The 17,977-nt window shown below is 36.8% G+C and overlaps 1 protein-coding gene across 4 annotated transcripts in view; it reads left to right on the top strand.

The window, feature by feature from the left end:
- DCAF6 (DDB1 and CUL4 associated factor 6) overlaps positions 1-17,977 on the top strand; it is a 74,651-nt gene that overhangs the window by 40,305 nt on the left and 16,369 nt on the right. For 2 of the 4 annotated variants that reach the window (XM_057389973.1, XM_057389977.1), the window contains exons 11-15: positions 5,086-5,145; positions 10,330-10,435; positions 12,781-12,896; positions 13,685-13,768; positions 13,929-14,247. In XM_057389973.1, the coding sequence (XP_057245956.1) occupies positions 5,086-5,145; positions 10,330-10,435; positions 12,781-12,896; positions 13,685-13,768; positions 13,929-14,247 (685 nt within the window). The remainder of the gene's footprint in view (positions 1-5,085; positions 5,146-10,329; positions 10,436-12,780; positions 12,897-13,684; positions 13,769-13,928; positions 14,248-17,977) is intronic. The other 2 variants (XM_057389974.1, XM_057389975.1) reach the window with 2 other exon arrangements.

The raw sequence follows: 17,977 nt of genomic DNA on the forward strand, positions 1-17,977 counted from the left end.
ACTGAACATTAGAATTTACTGACTCAAAGATAAGTATTGATAGAGGAAAAATCTTAAGTAACACAGTCAGTAGATCCCAATCTTCCATTTCCTTTCCAAAATGGCCTTATTTTTTTACTAAATTGCTTTCCATTGAATTGAGGTTAGAAATGAAGTTTGTTTACAGCCATGTCTGTAAATTTTCACCAGGAGGTTTCTCTGTGGGGATTTTACTACCTCTGAAGCGTGTGTTGGTCTGGATTTCACTTGATACATCTCATCCATCTCTTCCTTAGCACTCCTTAAAGAATGCAGTGGAATTTTTTTACTCCCTATTGCCTGTGGGGTCCCTCCAGCACCTTGTAGGATCCATAGTGCCACAAATGTAAAGGTTTAAGATGAGTAATTGCTTTGACTGGGAGTCAGAGATGGATTGTACATAGTTTGGACCCCCCACCACTGCCTCCTGAGGCTTTGAGTTCYCACATGCTTAGAACTTTAAAGGAAGTAGTGGAGACATCCAATCCTTTCATTCGGGAACCACGGAACACATACATAGCCTTGAAAGAAGCTAATATTCAAATATTTATCTCCTTCTGCATGTAATGACAAGCAATTTACAGATTTAACTGTTTTACCTATTAAATAATTGCTTTGAAAGACAGATTAAGTCAGTGCTGTGGAAACATGTCTTTCTGGGGAGACAAAGGGGGAGCTATTTTTCTCCCTGACCTCCAGCTTATTAGCATATCTTCTTAAGGTTTGCTCTGATGGTGGTATTGTTGCTTTCAGCAGYATAGATATTGAAAGGTGTAAAACAAGAAATTTATATTTAAGAATATTTAATGTGCTTGGTCAATTACTCTTCAAGAAATTTGATGAAAGATTACATTGTCTTTTCCATTCTCTTTGACTGTGTAAATGCAAGATATTCCTGTTGCTCTGCTTCAGCTTTTTCCATTGCATTCCTCCGTCCCTGCTTTGGGAGGGAGCAAATGAAGCTCATCTCTCTTGACTAGAGATCACCTTTGCATTGTTCATTTAMTTCATAAGATTTCTTCACTCTGGACATGGAGACACTCTCTCTACTTGCTCATTTCTTTTTATGACAGTTACTTTGTTTTGGTTTCATTTTCTGWCCTCCCAATGTTTGTTTTCAGAAATTGGTTTCTCGCAACCAGTTCTTTTGGAAAACCAGAGCTGCACATTTTTGTCTCTTGCTTCACCAGAGACCCAGTTGTTCTCTAACCCTGTGCTAAGCTGACATGTCAGAAATATGGTAGGAGAAAAATAAGTAATCAATTTTGGGTTGTTGAGGGTCTTTTAAAAGTAATAAATTCCTATGCAGAGACAATCTCTGTTTGATTTTTTTTTTCCTGAAAGGTTATCTTTACTGCCCTGTCATGAGGCAGGTGTTCAGTTTTCAGGCACATAGTTGTAAATTTTCAAGCAAAAAATGACACCGTAAAATGTGTCTGCAAGTTCTCAAYCCTTACTCTGGTAAAACTTGTGTAATTTGCACTTGCAGTTTTGGAGGGAATTCAGTGTAAGACTAAGGCCACTTCTTCTGACTTGTATTTCATTATTAATCCTTATCCTCACAACTACAGAAGCTTGATTATGAGGAGAAAAAATATTCCAGCCATGTAAGGAATTGCAAGTAGAAAATGTCAAAAGCTGGAAGCTTTTATAGGTTTAATAGAAAATTAGACTGTATGGTAGTTATTCTGTCTCCCAGTTATACGAAAATTTGTAGACTCAAGCTGTAGTAGTTAACCTTCACTATTTAGAAAAATAAGGTGAAAAGTTTATGTTGGTGAATGTGAAAGTGAGATAACTGAGTAATGATTCACTGTTTGACACTGAGAAAAAAGGTCTGAGGTAATAGAGACTTYGTTTTAGTGGATACTCCTCATAATTACTGTGTAAATTTGGCTGAATTTTAGAAGTAGTGTGTGCTGCATCTATCAGGTCTATTTTGTCTTTAAGCCTTTGCGTAGGTATTGAATATAGTTAGATTTTTTTTTTAGTAGCCACTTTATTTAATTTAGGAACTTTGCATTCTTTGCAAACACCCAGGGGTAGAAATGTCTATTTAAAGTCCACAACTGAGAGCTTATTGACTGTGCAAAGCAATTATTCATAGTTAGTAAAACAAATATTTAATTTTAGATTAAACTCCACTACWTGTTTAGGACTTCTAAAACACTCACTGCTTTAGACCTCACCCTGAAGCTGGTGTTAGAGTGATGTAAAGAGGAATTTTTTTCAACCAGAATTGAGGTGGCATGCTGATATTTAGGTGAAGTCAGGTGCTGATTGCCCAAAGTAGTGGAAGATCCTTCAGCATATAACTGACCTTAAAATTATCTTCTATTTTCTGTTTGAGGTTCCCCAAATTTATGAATCTCCAGTTCCCTCTTTAAGTGGTGCTCCAGTTTAGAATGTACTGGTGACATTACAACCAGTGGTGAACTGCATTGGGATGTAGACCCAGCCTGTGAAGGCTCAGGTAAGAGTTTGGATTTTTGTTTGTTTTTTTAACTATATGGCACAGTTTTGGTAATACTTTTTTTCCAAAAGTTTGATAAGAAATTAAGAAAATATTTTTTCAGACTTTTTTTTTACAAAACAAAGCCATATATTAAAAAAAGAGGCATTTACCTGAACTTTTCTAGGCTGGTTTCATGGTCGTGCTGATTCCCCTGCTTGAGGTGTGGGGTTACAAACTGCAGAGCCACTTCAAGGGGCACTGGTGATCTGTGGCTTCAGGCCACTTGACAAAAGGAAACAARGGAGTTTCAAATTGCCACAAACCGAGCTCTTTTCTTAACCAGGCTAATTCAGGTATTTAGGATGCTTCCTTTATGTTGATTAAATACTCATTTGTTAAAGTGAAATACATTCACAACGTTGTATGGAGATGTGGGTGTAATAGTGAGATGTGGGAGGTTTAAGCCTCCATTGGCATGGACTTTTATCTAGAAAACTTTCCATTTTTACCTGCTGTGACTGAATAGTGCACATGGCAAAACATGGTAAAAAACTTTTTTACTTACTGTTGTATGGTGTGAGGTCTTAATAAAATTAGAAATGCTGGTAAGCGTAGTAGATGTAATTTCTTACATTTCTCATTAAAATACATTAGTCCAGTCTTCTGATCATACAGGTCTGAATTACAGAGCTTTTCCAGCCAAGTGAAATATTTGGCAGCACAAAACACCTTTTAAACAAGGGCATAWGAGCTTTTGGAAGGGGTTGGAATGCAGAAACAGAGTGTGACTAGGATCACTGTCATGTCATTGGGTTTCTCAGTTTGCAGTCCAGGACCTTCCCTCCCTTTAGCACTTTTGATACAAGTTAATCCCAGTCATGGACTTTGTGAGTCAGAGATCAAAGCCAGCCCTTGAAAGAGGCACAGATTCCTGTGCTGAGTCAGCTGGAACRCAAGGACACCATCTCATGATGTGGAGCATCTGTACACCAGCTTTTTGCTCTGATTTGCCTTCTAAAAAGTGCTTTACTATGCCATTGAAAAGACTCCACTGTAAATACTTCTTTTCTAGTTTAGATATTATATGTAAAGCACACTTCACTTTGGGAAACTGAAATACCTTAATGCTATGAATCTTGTACTTAATAGCTACTTGCCATCTAAATCTAGATGATAAATTCTGTGGTGTGTCTTAGATGTGCTTGGTGGAAGGCATGGGCGTGGTAGAACAAGGAAGACAAACCAGAACCAATTTAATGTTCCTCCGTTACGGAAATAAACTGTATAAACCCGGTTCCCAAAACAAGGCAGCCTCCAGAACACAGTGCCTCAAACTTTCATGGTCCCTCTCCTTTGCTCCTTCTCCCCTTCCCTGCACTTGGATATCAGTGTAGCAAAGGAACACGCTGCCATTCTTGMACCAATGGCTGGGAGTGAAGTACTGCTTGAGAATATACATATTTAAATCAGCTTGGTCAATTTAGCAGGTTTTATGGCTGTACTTCAGAGTAGGTCATGCTGGTGATTCTGACTCAAAGCTAGAAGACTTCCTGTAAGAGAGTCTATTGTTTCGTTGCTTTCCTTGTATGGGATCTAAATTCATGTTAAAATTCATTTAGCATGCTGTGATGTTGGCAGACTGTGACTCAGTTTGTAATACAGGATATTAAATCTTTTTAGTTTAGGATGAATTTGTTTGTAACAGAAGATTACCAAGTGGAACCAWGATATGATAGTCTAGCCAGTATGTTTGAAATACTGCATTAATTTGTGTACATCAGCTCMTCTGAAGATAATACAGCAGCAAGAATTGGACTTCGGATGTGACAAGGGAAATAGACTCATAGAAGATGCTGGGTGTTGCATCTGTGCAGTGAATGCAGTGCTGGTGATGGKTATTTACTGGTCGTGTCCAGAGGGGGACAAAAGCACTTCTCTGCTGGGGGGGTCGATTATTCCATTTGTTTGTTTATGTGACATAGGGATTTGTGTAAGACTGACTGGTGTGGTACTGTGATAAACTCAATAAGACTTGTTCTCAGTCATCAGAGGTGTAGCATCTAAGAATGCAGAACTACCAAACTGTCATACAAGTGGGATGTATTTTGGTGCTTTGATATTTGAAAATATTATTATTATTATTATTATTGTTATTATTGTTAAAACAGTATTTAAATATTAGAGGTACTGGTATGCCATGGAGTATTTTGTGCCGAAGTAGAAATATTCTGAAATTTACGTTTAGCACATGGTGTGAAATACTGGTGTATTTGGTAGCTGAGCAAAGACTTTAGGAGTCGTGACTCTTCAGTGTTTTTCCTGACATATTAGAAGTGTGAAGAGTGCAGTAAAAGTATTTGTGAATGGACAGTCATTTTYATTATCAACATGTCAGCAAGTTTCAAGCTGTTCAATGAATAAATAATGGTTTAAAACAAGTGGCTTTGCTTCTGTCATGCCTAGAAAATGCAATATGGCTGGCTGCTCATAAAATAAACCCAAAGCTTCCTTATGTTGCTGCTTTTTTTAATTTCAACTAACATATGATTGTGACATTGCTGTGCAGTTCTCTGCTGCTTATGTTTTAAGTTGAAATCTCATTTTTGTTTCAGATTCTCCTTCTTCAGTGGTTAACAAACAGCTTGGATCCATGTCACTTGATGAGCCACAGGGTGCGTGTGACAGGAAATGCGCTATACCCAGCCATAGCTGATTGCAATGCTTCCTTTTAAAGTTGCTTTTCATGATGAGAAACAGTCTAAAAATGCTGTTCATCTACATTAAGTAGAATTCTGTAAGCAGATGTGCTGGAAACTCATGATTTAATGATCAATATGATTGACAGAGTGAGGTTAATTGTTTTTGAAAGCCATCCTAAGCTCAATTCTTCATGCAATTATTAGAGTTCAGTGTAGGTAYAGTAAATGTCTTATGTATTCTACACACAGTTGGAGTATTTTTGTAAAATGCAAAGTAAAATTAATTATTTAAACAGGTTGTTTTTTTTCTGAATGGTTCATCTTGGATGAAAGGGCAAACATCAAGATTGGAATAACCTTTAATCTCATAATGCCAAATGAATTTCACTCATGCACAAGTGATGTGGAGCTTTGTTACTCCTGCACAGTTTGATTAACTCCAGTTAATCTGAGTGCACTGAGGTACACCTTATATCTGTATCCCTTGTCCTTCATCCTTCCTGCTGAACAAGTACTGGTGTTTGTTTCTCTGTAGGATCCTTATGGACTTGGGGGGTGGATAGAATGCTTGTGATCTTTCTCTGTGCCCATTTGCATCAGTCTCCAAATTGCGAGCACTGAAGTGGGCCATAGGTACCTATTCCAGCTGCATTAATGTCATCTGTAGGGAATATTTAAGGCTGAATAATTAAGGAGTGATAGATGCTAATTTAACAATAGATGGCCATGCACTCTGCATTATGCTTCCATATCAAAACCTGTAGAGATGTAATATCTTAAATCCCACAAAAGAGCTTTGTCTCATTTCATATTCTAACTAGAAAGCCATTTTGAAATTCTACTTCTGAAAAACAGTCTGTTTTGCAACTGTTGAGATGGTGGTTTATTTTAGGATGCCAGAACATTGGGGAAAAAAATCAAGCTGCACCTTGAAAAAATAAATTGTTTTTGTGGAAATATATTTTGTGATGAAATAGCCTTAAGCCTTAAAATTGCTAATTATTCATGGGTCAGTAGTCCACATCATTCCAATAGTCAGGTTTAGCTGTAAAACTTGCTCATAATCAATGAGCCCAGTTATGCTCTCTGTTCTGAACTGAGAATAAAACWTTATTTGATCAGAGTAGAATAATCTAGAACAAACACAGAAAGTCTCTCTGAGACACTTACAACTGTAAAAATGTGGGAAAATTGTTTTTTTTTCTGTTTTAAAAAATTACTTGAACTAAGAGATTTCCTCTTATAGAAACACTTCTGATTTTTTAATATGTGAAGAAAAATCSCCCCAAAATACATTTCTCCAATTGTTTTAAGGCAGTGTTTTTCTGGTGTGTTGGCAGGCATTGTTACTTCTAATTTGGAACACTTGGAATTTGAAAAAGGGGCAAATTTATTAGGAAATCTGTTGTTCAAATGGTAACTGGAAAGAATACTTTCCAGTTGGATTTCTGAAGTTARACTGCATTAGTTTGACTTAAATTTGAAGTCTCAAAATAATGTAAGTAGTTAATGAACTGATTAAATTTCATATGTTAAGCCTTCTCAYAGAATTCTTGTTTTCTGAAATACACCGCATATTTCCTCCTCTTTGGATCAATTTTTCTGCCTTCCCAGAAGTATCTCTCTTTGGTCTTCACACAGAATATAGCACTGGCTAGGAATTATTTTGTTTTTTTTTGTAGTGAGAAGTCACCTATCCTCTTCTCATGAGGTTATCAATAGGTTAGTGAATAGGGCAGCATCTGAGATGTGGAAAACTGGCTTGAAGTGCCTTACAGTGTTAGTTTAACAATGAAATGCARTSTGTAACCTTGTCCTTGTGTACTTACCCCTTASAGTTCAGAGTCCCACTCTTYGTGAAATTACACTTGCACAGGTTCATTTTCTAAGGGAAAAAGTGAGTCTGAGGGATACTGCTGTCAGTTGTGCAGTTTGGGTTTGTGGATTCTTTTTCTTGAGAAGAAGATGAATGAATTGAGAAGATTATGAATGAAATTTTGTCTTCAGTTTTAAGAGTGGTARTTTAAAAGTCACTTCTTCCTGTAGGCACCTGGAGAATGGACCATTTCATGGGAGTTTGCTTTAGGAGAGGGTTGTTTATGAAATAACTGTAAGTTGTTGATAGTCTCTTCAAAATAGAATGTGTAGAATGAAGTTAAGTTGAAAGATTTTTGAGGAATTTGGAATAGAATTTAGTCAGGTGTTGACAAGCTACAGCTTTCTCCTTGAGCAGTTATTACCCTGCTAGAGTTTGCAATCAGATTGAGTTTTGGCAATAGCTGTCATCCAAATCACAGGAGTTGTAGCACTTTTCCTCTCCTTTCCTTCCTTACCAATGTGAGGCAGATTTGGCCGGATGGGATGAACTTAGTAGTTGAAGAGAACAGAGCTCTATTCTGATCATGACAATCACATTTATCCCTGAAAACGGAGTTTATGACTTGGGGGGTGTATGTGGCTTCTCTGAAGGAATGTTCAGTTATGTAGGAGGTAAAATTTATTCATTTTCTTCACAGAGGTTCCCATTCAGCTTTCATTAGCAGTGTAWGTTCAATATCAAATATTGAACTACACAACTATTTCTGTGCAGTTTATTAACAGATTCTTCTCTCATCTGTCTTTTTAAAAGTTTCTCGTTCTAATTAGTGTCTATGTTATGCTCTAAAACTACTTTGAAGAAGACACTGACCCTATCCAAATTGTACTTCATGTTATTGTAGATTTAAGAAAATGCTATTATTCAGTATGGCTAAACACCTATCTGTTCCCAGAAACTTGTAAAAATAATTTCTCAGTCAGTGCCCTCTTTAGATAAGGCTACATCAATTCTTCCAGCTATTTGGGTGTGAACAAATACGAGAATTTCTTCCAGAGTGAGTGTAGCCAGTGCTTATGCATCTTGGTTAGATTTTCAGACATAGAGATTTTAAGACAGGAAAGCATAAGCCTGGTATTCAGTTAGGTTCACTCTAGATAGCAATGTTTGATTAYTGTGGTTGGTGGCATTAAGTGGTTTTGTGCTGAAGCCAACCTTGCACAGCAGTAGGAAGTACAGGAATTGTTGTTTGGGGTTTTCTTGGATTATTCACAGCAGGAAATTCGTCTGTCTTTAGCTGGGTTCTCAGTTCAAAGATCTGTTTTGTCTGTAGCTGTTACAAGGAAGCTGAAGATTTCTCCAGGTCTGTCACTTTTGACTCTCAGTGTCACTTCCTGGTGACTTGTGCAGTATGTGGGGTCAATCACTATTTCTACTTGCTGAGGAAGGGATGCTTGAAGTTTGAAAAGAATTTTATAAAAAGAGATGTTTGCTCACAGATTGTTAAGAAATAGAGAAGGCACGTGTTTAGTTCAGAAAGAATGTCACTTCTGTTCAAACTACCTATATATAGCACTATAAAATATTTCCTTTCATTTCTTTCTTAGCAGAAAGATTATTTAAGATTATTTAGATTATTTAAGAAATGGGAAACCTTGCTTTTTTAATCAGTTTTATCCCTGCTCCACTCTAAMAAGAGTGTAACTGGAACTTTTATTTTAAAGGGGCTATAAGCTTTTCTTTGCATAGAATGAGGCCCATACCTTGTGCATTATTAGGATCATGTTGTAATTGGTTAATTCTCTTYCACATAAAAATATTCTAATTTGTTCTTTCAGAGGGTTTGTGGTATGTTTTGGGTTTTTAAATTTCTCTTTAGAACATATAGAASTGGGTATTTAAAGTTGTTTGGCACAGCTGATCACTGCTCTGATCCTGTGAGTGGGCTTCTGCCTGTCAGCAGTTTCAAAATATGAGCATTGATTGTTAGGTTAAATTCTTATGTGCTATCTCATAGTTACTATAATTTAATTGTATCTTGTGTATCCTSTGGCASTATTGTAGCCATTACTGYTATGATAACAGCCTTTTTAGTGGGRAAATTTGTAGGCTTSTGTTTAAATKGAATGKTAGGTTTTAACTGACTTCYAMAAAGATGGTCTGAAGCTTTTACTTTATTACACTTGTCAGTGTGCTGCCAATACTGCAAGGATATTTATAGTCCAATTTCTGTATTCTGTTAAATAAAAAAAGATGGAAGGCTTTGGCCAAATAGTCCCGAGATAATAAGCTCAGCATCCACGAAAAGCAAGGCTGCAGAGGCTGTTCAATGGCCATTTGAATGGTGCCTAATACTATATAAACCTTCCTTCTGACTTCTGAGATAATGGCACCTCGGCAGTGAGACTCAGTGTGATGGTGCTTTCCATGAAAGTTTTAGTGTTGCCCAGGATTTTTAGTATTGCTTCAGGATTGATGGCAAATTTGCCATTTTTGTGGATAGATAGTGACCATGGGCTTTACTCAGGGACGGACAGACGGATGGACAGACRGATGGACGGATGGATGGAYRGATGGATGGACAGATGGATGGATGGATGTCATTGAGCAGTTCTGTTCTGAAGGAGCTCACAACACCCTTAAAACCATTCTGCAGCCGATGAGTGACTGATGTGCTGTGGTTTTGAATTCCATTCACTTCTGTTTCTTTTGGACATYGTGAATGAGCTGGTTTTGCAAGTGCTCCCTTTCTGCTTGCAGTTATTGTAATATAAAATAGGGGGGTTTTAAGYATAAAGCTCTTGAATCATGGATTTGCAGTATTTTTATGACATCTGACTGACAATTTACAGCAGGTCTAAGGGTACTTGTAGTTGTCTGGGTTTTAAGTAGGCAACAAAGTGGAGGATGGTGATTTTTCTAGGCTGATTATGTCTGGATTTCATCATCTTTTTTATGTGTATTTACTGAGGCAAAAAGACTGAATACCACTTCGGAAAAATTTGTATTCTTATTAATACATTTTATACAAAAGGGATCTGCTTATTAATTATTATGTTGTGTGTACATAAATCTATCTGCARTTTTATTTACTTGCATGTTGAGGGACAGCATCTCCTTTGTTTGCTCTTATAATAGAAATAATTTTAGACCATTTTTCAAGCATTGCAAATTTGCTGTGTTTACTCTGGAAGTTTTTAACTTWTTGCTTGGCCTGTAAGAGTTCTTAGACATGATCTATGTTACTACCACATTTGATAATTAAATTAATCTTCAGAATTACAGCAACTTCATGTATATTACTAATGCCTATTCAAACTTTATCAACCCCCTATTTACAGAGAGTGATAGGCCACGAACAGGAACAGGTGAACCAGTTTTGAGTTTGCACTACAGTACAGAAGGAACGACTACAAGCACAATAAAACTGGCCTTCACTGATGAGTGGTAAGAACCTGTTAATTTTGGTTTTGACTACTTAATAATCAGCACATATGAATAACACTTGTCTAGCATAGCTATAAATTATTTTCCCTATGGTTTATATCTGTTTTTAGGCATATTTAGAGAATATGAAATGAGTGTAGTTCTTAATACATTCAGAACATTGCAGTCATACTTTTAATGTTAAATTTATACAAGAGGCTTCTTTTTTGTGTATTTTCATGAATCTCTTCAATTGTAATTTCAAACATGCTATTTTAATCAAACCCTGGCATAATATCAGTGTGTTATAAATCAGGACAGTACAGTGATGGAATGGTATTCCAGGGGTTACCAAACTTCTCATATGGCATTCTGCAAATTAGTCTTTCTGTGACTCAGTTCCACAGTTGTAAAAACTGAAATTAATATTTGTGTCTGAGGAGTGTTGATGAATGCATGAAGCTGAGATAGCAAATTTGTGGACTGCTTAAATGTTACAGTGGTGTTATCCTTTTCAAATAATGGCCTGGCGTGCTTGGGTTTGTGTCCAAGACTATCAAGAGAGCATCTCAGGATCTCCCAAAACAACCATCATTATTTTATCTCATCTGATCTCTATGCCTTGGCTTATGTTTTCAAAATTACTGTGGGAGACAGTAAGTAGAAATGCTTCCTCATTGTTACTGAGGGGAAAAAAAACCYGACAAAACTCAACCACATTTAGCTGCTCTTAAGTGCTGTGGCTTTAGACATAAACCGTACACCTTGCTCACAGCAGCTTGGAACTTAAAACACTGATTTTTGCCTCTGTGAGTTTGAAATAAATACTTTAAATAAAGTTCAAATCCAGCAAGCTTTTCAAAAATTGGTTTTGTTATGATGCTTTTAGGTAATTCTGCAGTTAGTCAGCTAGGTCAGTGGAGTTTGGTGGTGGGTAGTGTGGTGTGGGTAGTGAGAGGAAGAAGCATTTTAAGGTAGGACAAAGCTGCAAGCTGCAAGTTCAGAGGCTGACTGAAAACACTGTGCTGCAGAAGGGAGTAACAGGAGCAGGATGCAATTCATCTAACAAAATGATGCAGCTGAGAACAAATAACAGCCCCCTAATATGAAAGTTGGAAGTTGTGGAAAAAGACATATAAATTGAGCATTGAGCTGGAAAGTAGATTTCTAAGAGTCARAAAAGAAATCTTAGTGTTTCGGCAGTGACTAAGTTTATAAAATGAGACATGAAATAGCAAAAAGCCTCCTCTTGATGTCTAGCAGCACCRTTATTGTCTGGCCATTCAGAAAGAATGCTGAAAATTCTTGATTTAGAAGAAATACTGAAAGGCTTAACAAAAATTTCCTTTTGGCCTCCAAATCCATTACAGCAATAAATACACAGAATATTGCTCATCAAGATGAGTAAAACCTCTCATTTAGTGTAAGACATAAAATTCCTGAAGTCTAGGCTGAATTCTGAAGAATCTCGACTAAGCATGATCTGTGCTGCTTCTAGCAATGTAACATGTAAAATGTTTTCTAACAACATCCTCAGGTCAGAAGGTATTTGTAAACACACAGTCTAAATTCTGTAGAATCATGCTTATAAATGCCTTTTTTCTGCTTTTGTTCCATGATTTGCCTGAGTTTGAGGCCACATCACATAAGAGCTGAGCAAGAAGACTTTGCATTTCCTCAAAGTCTTTGCTAGAGAGTCTAAAAACATGAATTTCAGTGTTTTACATATTTCCCGAGGATTCATTTTCCATATTGTAAAAAGAAATTGGTGTTCCATGATAATTATGTAAACATCAGTGGRGAAGTAAATGTCAAATACCAGTTTATAGTAAATCTTGAGAAGTAACAGAACTTTAAGAACAGAAGTTCATACCTCAAAAGGTATACAAATGGTAAATAATGGTGAAGGACGTGRAGAATTTCATCTGAATCAAATTTTTTAATTGAATGGGATATCATTATTTACTAGTGCTCAGCTGATAGCTAGTCACACCTCTAATAAGATTTTTGATTATTTACACACCTAATAAGTGTGCAAATAGTGAAATAAAGCAAATCCTTTAGAATCCTCACAATACTTGTAAGAGCAATGATGACATTCTTAAAAGATTAAAAAAAAAGGATAGGAAGGAGAGAACAGAGTTCTGTGATGCAGAGGAATTGTGTGGGATGAGTGGTAACAGACACAGTAACAGTAAGAGAATTTTTAAAYTATTGTAAAGGCTGTTAGTTGTAGCTGCTGCCAGGAGTTCTTGAATAGTGAGACTGCAGTGAGAAAAATGATGTTGGTCAGGCTGTGCTATTGCAATGATCTTCTCTATTTACATGATGCTAAATTACTTTCTTTTTCCATGTTACGTTACCAGGAGCAGCACAAATTCAAGCTCTAGAGGGAGTGGAAGTCATTGCAAAACTGAAGGCCAAGAAGATTCTGTAAAAATAAAAGCTTTGGAYGAATCAGGGCCTGAAGGTGAAGAAACAAGTAAGATACAGTGAAATTTTTAATTATAAGGCAAAAACTCTGCTCTCTTATGTCCATGACTCCCATTGCAACAGTGGGAGTCTTACACATGCAYATGAAGGCAGAACACRGCCATAATAAAACATGAAGTATTTTAGGTAAGAAGACACCAACCTGAGATAGTTGCAAATAAATATAAACACCATTAACTTACCTTGTCTTTAGTTCTAAAAAYATTATTCTTCTTAGGAACATCTTTTGCCCCAGTTTGCATAGAGAAATAGAACAGCTGCACTTTGCAGTCATGAATGAGTGCTCAAGATGTTCCTACATTTCTTTCAGGCTTTTACTGCATTTATTACATGTGTTTGTCTTGCTTATGTCATTGCCAAAARGTCAGTCAAGTCAAATGACTGGTTCCAGAGAAATACTAAAAAAAAAACCCTTTTAATAGAGTGATAGCTTAATTTGTCTTTAGGAATAATTGTTTTTATCTGTATTAAGAGTACTAATGCTATTTTTGCAGCTGAAGTTCTCATAGCATAGGATGTTAAATACGTTGAGGAAGAAGAAAGAACTACATTTTTCTTTGTTAGTGTGTTGACCTGGTCAACTAGATTGGTTTATATATAAATCCATCTGACTTTTATGTGAGTGATAGCTGAGATTTCAGTGAAGAGCTGTGGACTTTGGAGTGGATTGCTTGCATTGGTTTCATCTAGGAGTGCTGCTGTTATTAAGACTTGCTTACATTATAGATGTGCTTTTAAATGAAATCTTGTGGTTTACTGTTCAATTGCCTAATTTAGGGGTTTCTGATGAATCTTACAAGGAAGATGCRAGTGCTGAAGAACTGAAAAATACAGATGAAGCTGTAGAGACAACAGAAGCAAGTATGTATCTACACTCTTTCAAATAGTTCTAGGGAGATATAGAGAACAAAATAGGAGCTCAGTTTGCATAATTTAACTTCTGTGACCATTTCTAATGTCTTCTAAAATAGGCTGTAATCATTAATGGTGTGACTTATTTTSCCCAATATTTTATTTTTAGCAGTATCAGATCAACCTGATCCTGACCATTGTGGAATTGAATCAGAAAAAAGTGTCCCCAGTGCTGATGCTGACTCTGGGAATGCAGAGGAAGAAGCCTCCTGTGAAGGGAGTGCAAACCAAGACATTTGCAGTGAAAGCACTGACCCCACTGCCAACCCGCTCATGGCGAGCGATGATCCTCAGTCCCAGGCAGAATCCTCAGGGCTTGCAGCTCCAGACGAGTCCACCAGGACCTCAGCTCTCCAGGAAACTGATGACAGCGATGATGATCCTGTCCTGATCCCAGGGGCGAGGTATCGAGGAGGCCCAGGACACAGGTTAGGGGAATACTTATCCCTGCTGTCGCTTGGCAGAATGCTTTTTGCTTTTTTGTTCTTTATTTTCTCTTATTTGTTTGAATGCAAGAWCAAGGAACTCATGCCTCRTATCCTTGTTCTTTGACAATTGGCCAAGAGCTTGATGGCTGAGTCTCATTTGCCTACATGTAAGATACGTACAGCTACATTTTCCCTCCCAGCCAGGAAGGGTCTTGCAGATGTAATACCTGTTTATTCTGATTTCTTGCTTGCTGAATACCTCAGTCCTAAATATTTGCAGTTTATTTTGTATTATTCTCTCTCTAGTCATAAGTCTAGAAAGTTCAAAAATTGGGTTACGGGAACCTACATTTTCTTTCAGCTGTACCTTAGGTGTTCTTATTTTGGCAAAGCAAGAGCTTTTAACTGCTCTTGTTCAACAATGGTGTGTTTGTAGTACGTATGTTAAAACTAGTGTGTTCCATTTTTCATTCTTTTTTCTCTGAAAGAGAAACTGTAATCCTTTTCCTTTTGTTAGTTATTGAGTAACAGTGTGTATATCAGTAAAAAGAAAAGGTAGACTGCTAGCTGTTATCATCAATAAAAGATGGTTAGTAAGCTTTGTGAATTTTTGCATCTAAACCGCGCTACATACTTATTTAATAATTCAGTAAACCAAGCCCTCAGTTTGCTATTGTTGGTTTAATGCCTTAGTTCATTAATTACAAAACTGTAAAATTATTTAAGCAACATTCCTGTTGTTAGACTTCAGACAATACCTTTTTTGCTAGTTGTAGATGTAAGTAAACCTAGTGTCAGATGCCTTTGCTTTACTCCTGTTCAAATGCAGAGCTATTATCTTCTTAAGCTAGCAATGAAAGTTCTTTACAGGAATTTGTAATATGTATTCATTAGGAAATCAGGAAGAATTTAATAGCTGTTTCTTGAAGAGGTTTTGAATAATTTGCAGTTAAAATAGAACTTGTAAGCCACAACATTGTMAGTAGTGACAAAAAAGAACAGTCAGTGGTTGTTTATTACAAAGCACAAGTAATTCTGCTCAATAAATGACAGCTTTTATGAAGAAGCCAATATACACAGATTTTGTCTTAATCCATTAACTTTCCATGCAGTACTAAGTATTTGTAACAGATATGGAATGGCAGAAATAGTTTCCCCTGCAGAGCCAATGTTCATTATGATCCAGTGATGGAAAAGCAAGCTGTGAAAAGCCATGCAATTTTAATCCCATCTCCATTTCCAAGCAGGATTCATAGCTTCTCTTCATGCRCCATGTTGTCTCTACGATGTAATATTTTCTGTAGTAATGTGATAAGAATGACATTTCCAGGTATTACACAGCTGTTACCATTTCCCACTAGTGGGGATATCCTGAATGAAGCTGCAATTCATCTGACATGCTTGCTTTCTTCTGTGTGCAGTGAGATTTCTTCCTGTAACAGTTTAAATTTATCATATAGGAAAGAATTCAACTTAATGAGTTATATAATTAAAACTCTTTATGCAGTCCCCTGCTCTCTTATTCTTCTCTCCAAATAAAATCTGACGAAAATTGCTTTGTAGTCAGTGTTGGTTTAGGATTGCTTGCAGGCTTTTGTTGTTCAGGTTTAATGCCTGACCAGTTAATTTAATTCTGCTTTTGTCTGTTTGCAAGCAGTGAAGTTTCCTAGTTAGACTTCTGAGCATTACATTCAATCCTATTCTTCTGGTTTCAGGAGTCTCCAAATGCACTCTGWGATACTAAGGAACAGTAAGACATCCTGTGTGTGCTCAAAGGAATTTGGATTTCCAGAAAGAAAGCAGACACTGATGGTCTTAAAGGCTATAGCTAGTAACCCTCTTAGTATTTATATCTCAGAGTGAAAGGAACTGGAAGTCCTCTCTACTACTACTATGGCATTTGTTATAGCCTATAATCCCTTTCACAAACTGATCAAATTTATATAAAATCCCTCATGTCCTTTAACGAGTAGGAAGCTGACTTTAAGCATTGCTGCTGCAATGAGTATACATGAACTAAAACTGGTCATTTTGTTCTGTGCTAACTTTCTGCTTTGATTGAAATAATTTTTCATGCCCAGTGCTCATCACTGAATGATGTTCATCCTGTCCATTTTCAGGTTTTGTCTCCTTAGACTGAGTGCCAAGTTTTTCTCACTCTTAGCAGTACAAATCTGTGTATTTCCTGCCATCGTGCTAGTTTCTGTCTGTTCTCCTTCATGTTTGCTGAATGTGGTAGCCCAGCCCCCTGCACTGTTTGGGTTTTGCTGGAGTAATTCTGTGATTGTTACTCATTGTGCCTCAGGGAATCCTCTCTGCACCATGAGCTTGAGCTGTGTCCTCCTCCTCTCGAGCTGTGTCCTCCTCCTCCTCTCTTGCTTGTGGCTGTAGTGAGGCACAAGCCCAGCACCCTTTCCTACTTTATCACTCCTAATTAATGAGTGTTCCCTTTCACCAGAGGGAAGCTCAGAGGTGTGTAACTCAATTTTAWATTGCTGATTTTCTACCTACCTCTTTTTTCGCAAGGCCCTACAGTCCCCTCTCTATTCATAAAGTTCCCTCAATGTGCTGCATGATTCCATTCCTACACCCTGCCCAAGGACTATTAGCAATACATGGCACAGAACTGCCTGCAAGTCTGGGGCTGTGCTCCACCAAGATGCTTTCTGTAGGCTTGTTTTCTCTTTCCTCACTTAGTATGTTGTGTTACCTAACATGTCCTTTACTAAAGCTAATTTTCTCCAGTTAATCTAATACTTTAGTTTCCAATTTGTCATCTTACAAGAAAATTAATGGCATTAATATCTGAGTAGCAAAGTAGATTTTTTTTTTCTCTCTCGAGCTGTTTTGGGTTTTTTTGTGAGTTTGGTTTAGTTTTGTTGTTTTTTTTTCTTTCTGAAGAAGAAAGACTAGCCTGCAATAATCTACCTTTTGAAAATGTATTTATGTAATATTTTTAAAAGTTTCATTTTTGTGCAAGACAGAAAATTTAAAAAGATTGTTGTAGCCTTCTGAAACAGAATGCTAAAAACTTCTTGACTAATAAGCCTTTTCCAATATGTAGCATTACTGCCTTTGTCTACAATCAATTTCTTTTTCTTTAGGCTGTGTTTTCTTATAAACCAAATAGCTCTTGTTTACATTGAGGAGAAAATCCACAGAGATAAGGTAGAGAAATTAATATAAAAGAAATTGTCTCAGAGTAATATTCCCCAACTTTTTTCACTGAAAAAGAAGGGTAGATTTCTGATTCTGTACTCTGAAACTGTGATCTGTAGCTTCCTTTTAAGGAAAAGAAGTTGCAGAAATACCCTTTTGATAGCTCTGTTCAGCGGTTAAATGAACTGAGGACTTCCTGCTGCATCTCACCTTATTTTTAGTAAGATGGGTGTAGATTTCAGATTTATGAGTAGATATTGTTCATTTTGCAAATCTAATTTTACAAGRCTTCCATTATTGAATTCTATGTGGGTACAAATCCAACTTTCGATGTTTTCAAGCTGAGGGTTTGATTTTTTTTCTCTTCTTAAATAATCTAAGAACAGATACAAGGGGCATTATCTCATATTGTGAATGCTTGTAAATCTCAAAACATAATGACCATAGGTGGAATTAACCTGAAAGTGAGCCATCAGGAAAGACCATGCAAAGTTTGCACCTCCTTTAAWATTTTGCAAAGGACTTTAAATAGCAGCAGCAAAATGGAGAAAAGTCAATCAGCCAGAGGATC

The sequence above is a fragment of the Malurus melanocephalus genome, unplaced genomic scaffold, assembly GCF_030028575.1.
Source record: "Malurus melanocephalus ecotype Western Australia unplaced genomic scaffold, MMel_1.1 scaffold_21, whole genome shotgun sequence".
Lineage (NCBI taxonomy): Eukaryota > Metazoa > Chordata > Aves > Passeriformes > Maluridae > Malurus > Malurus melanocephalus.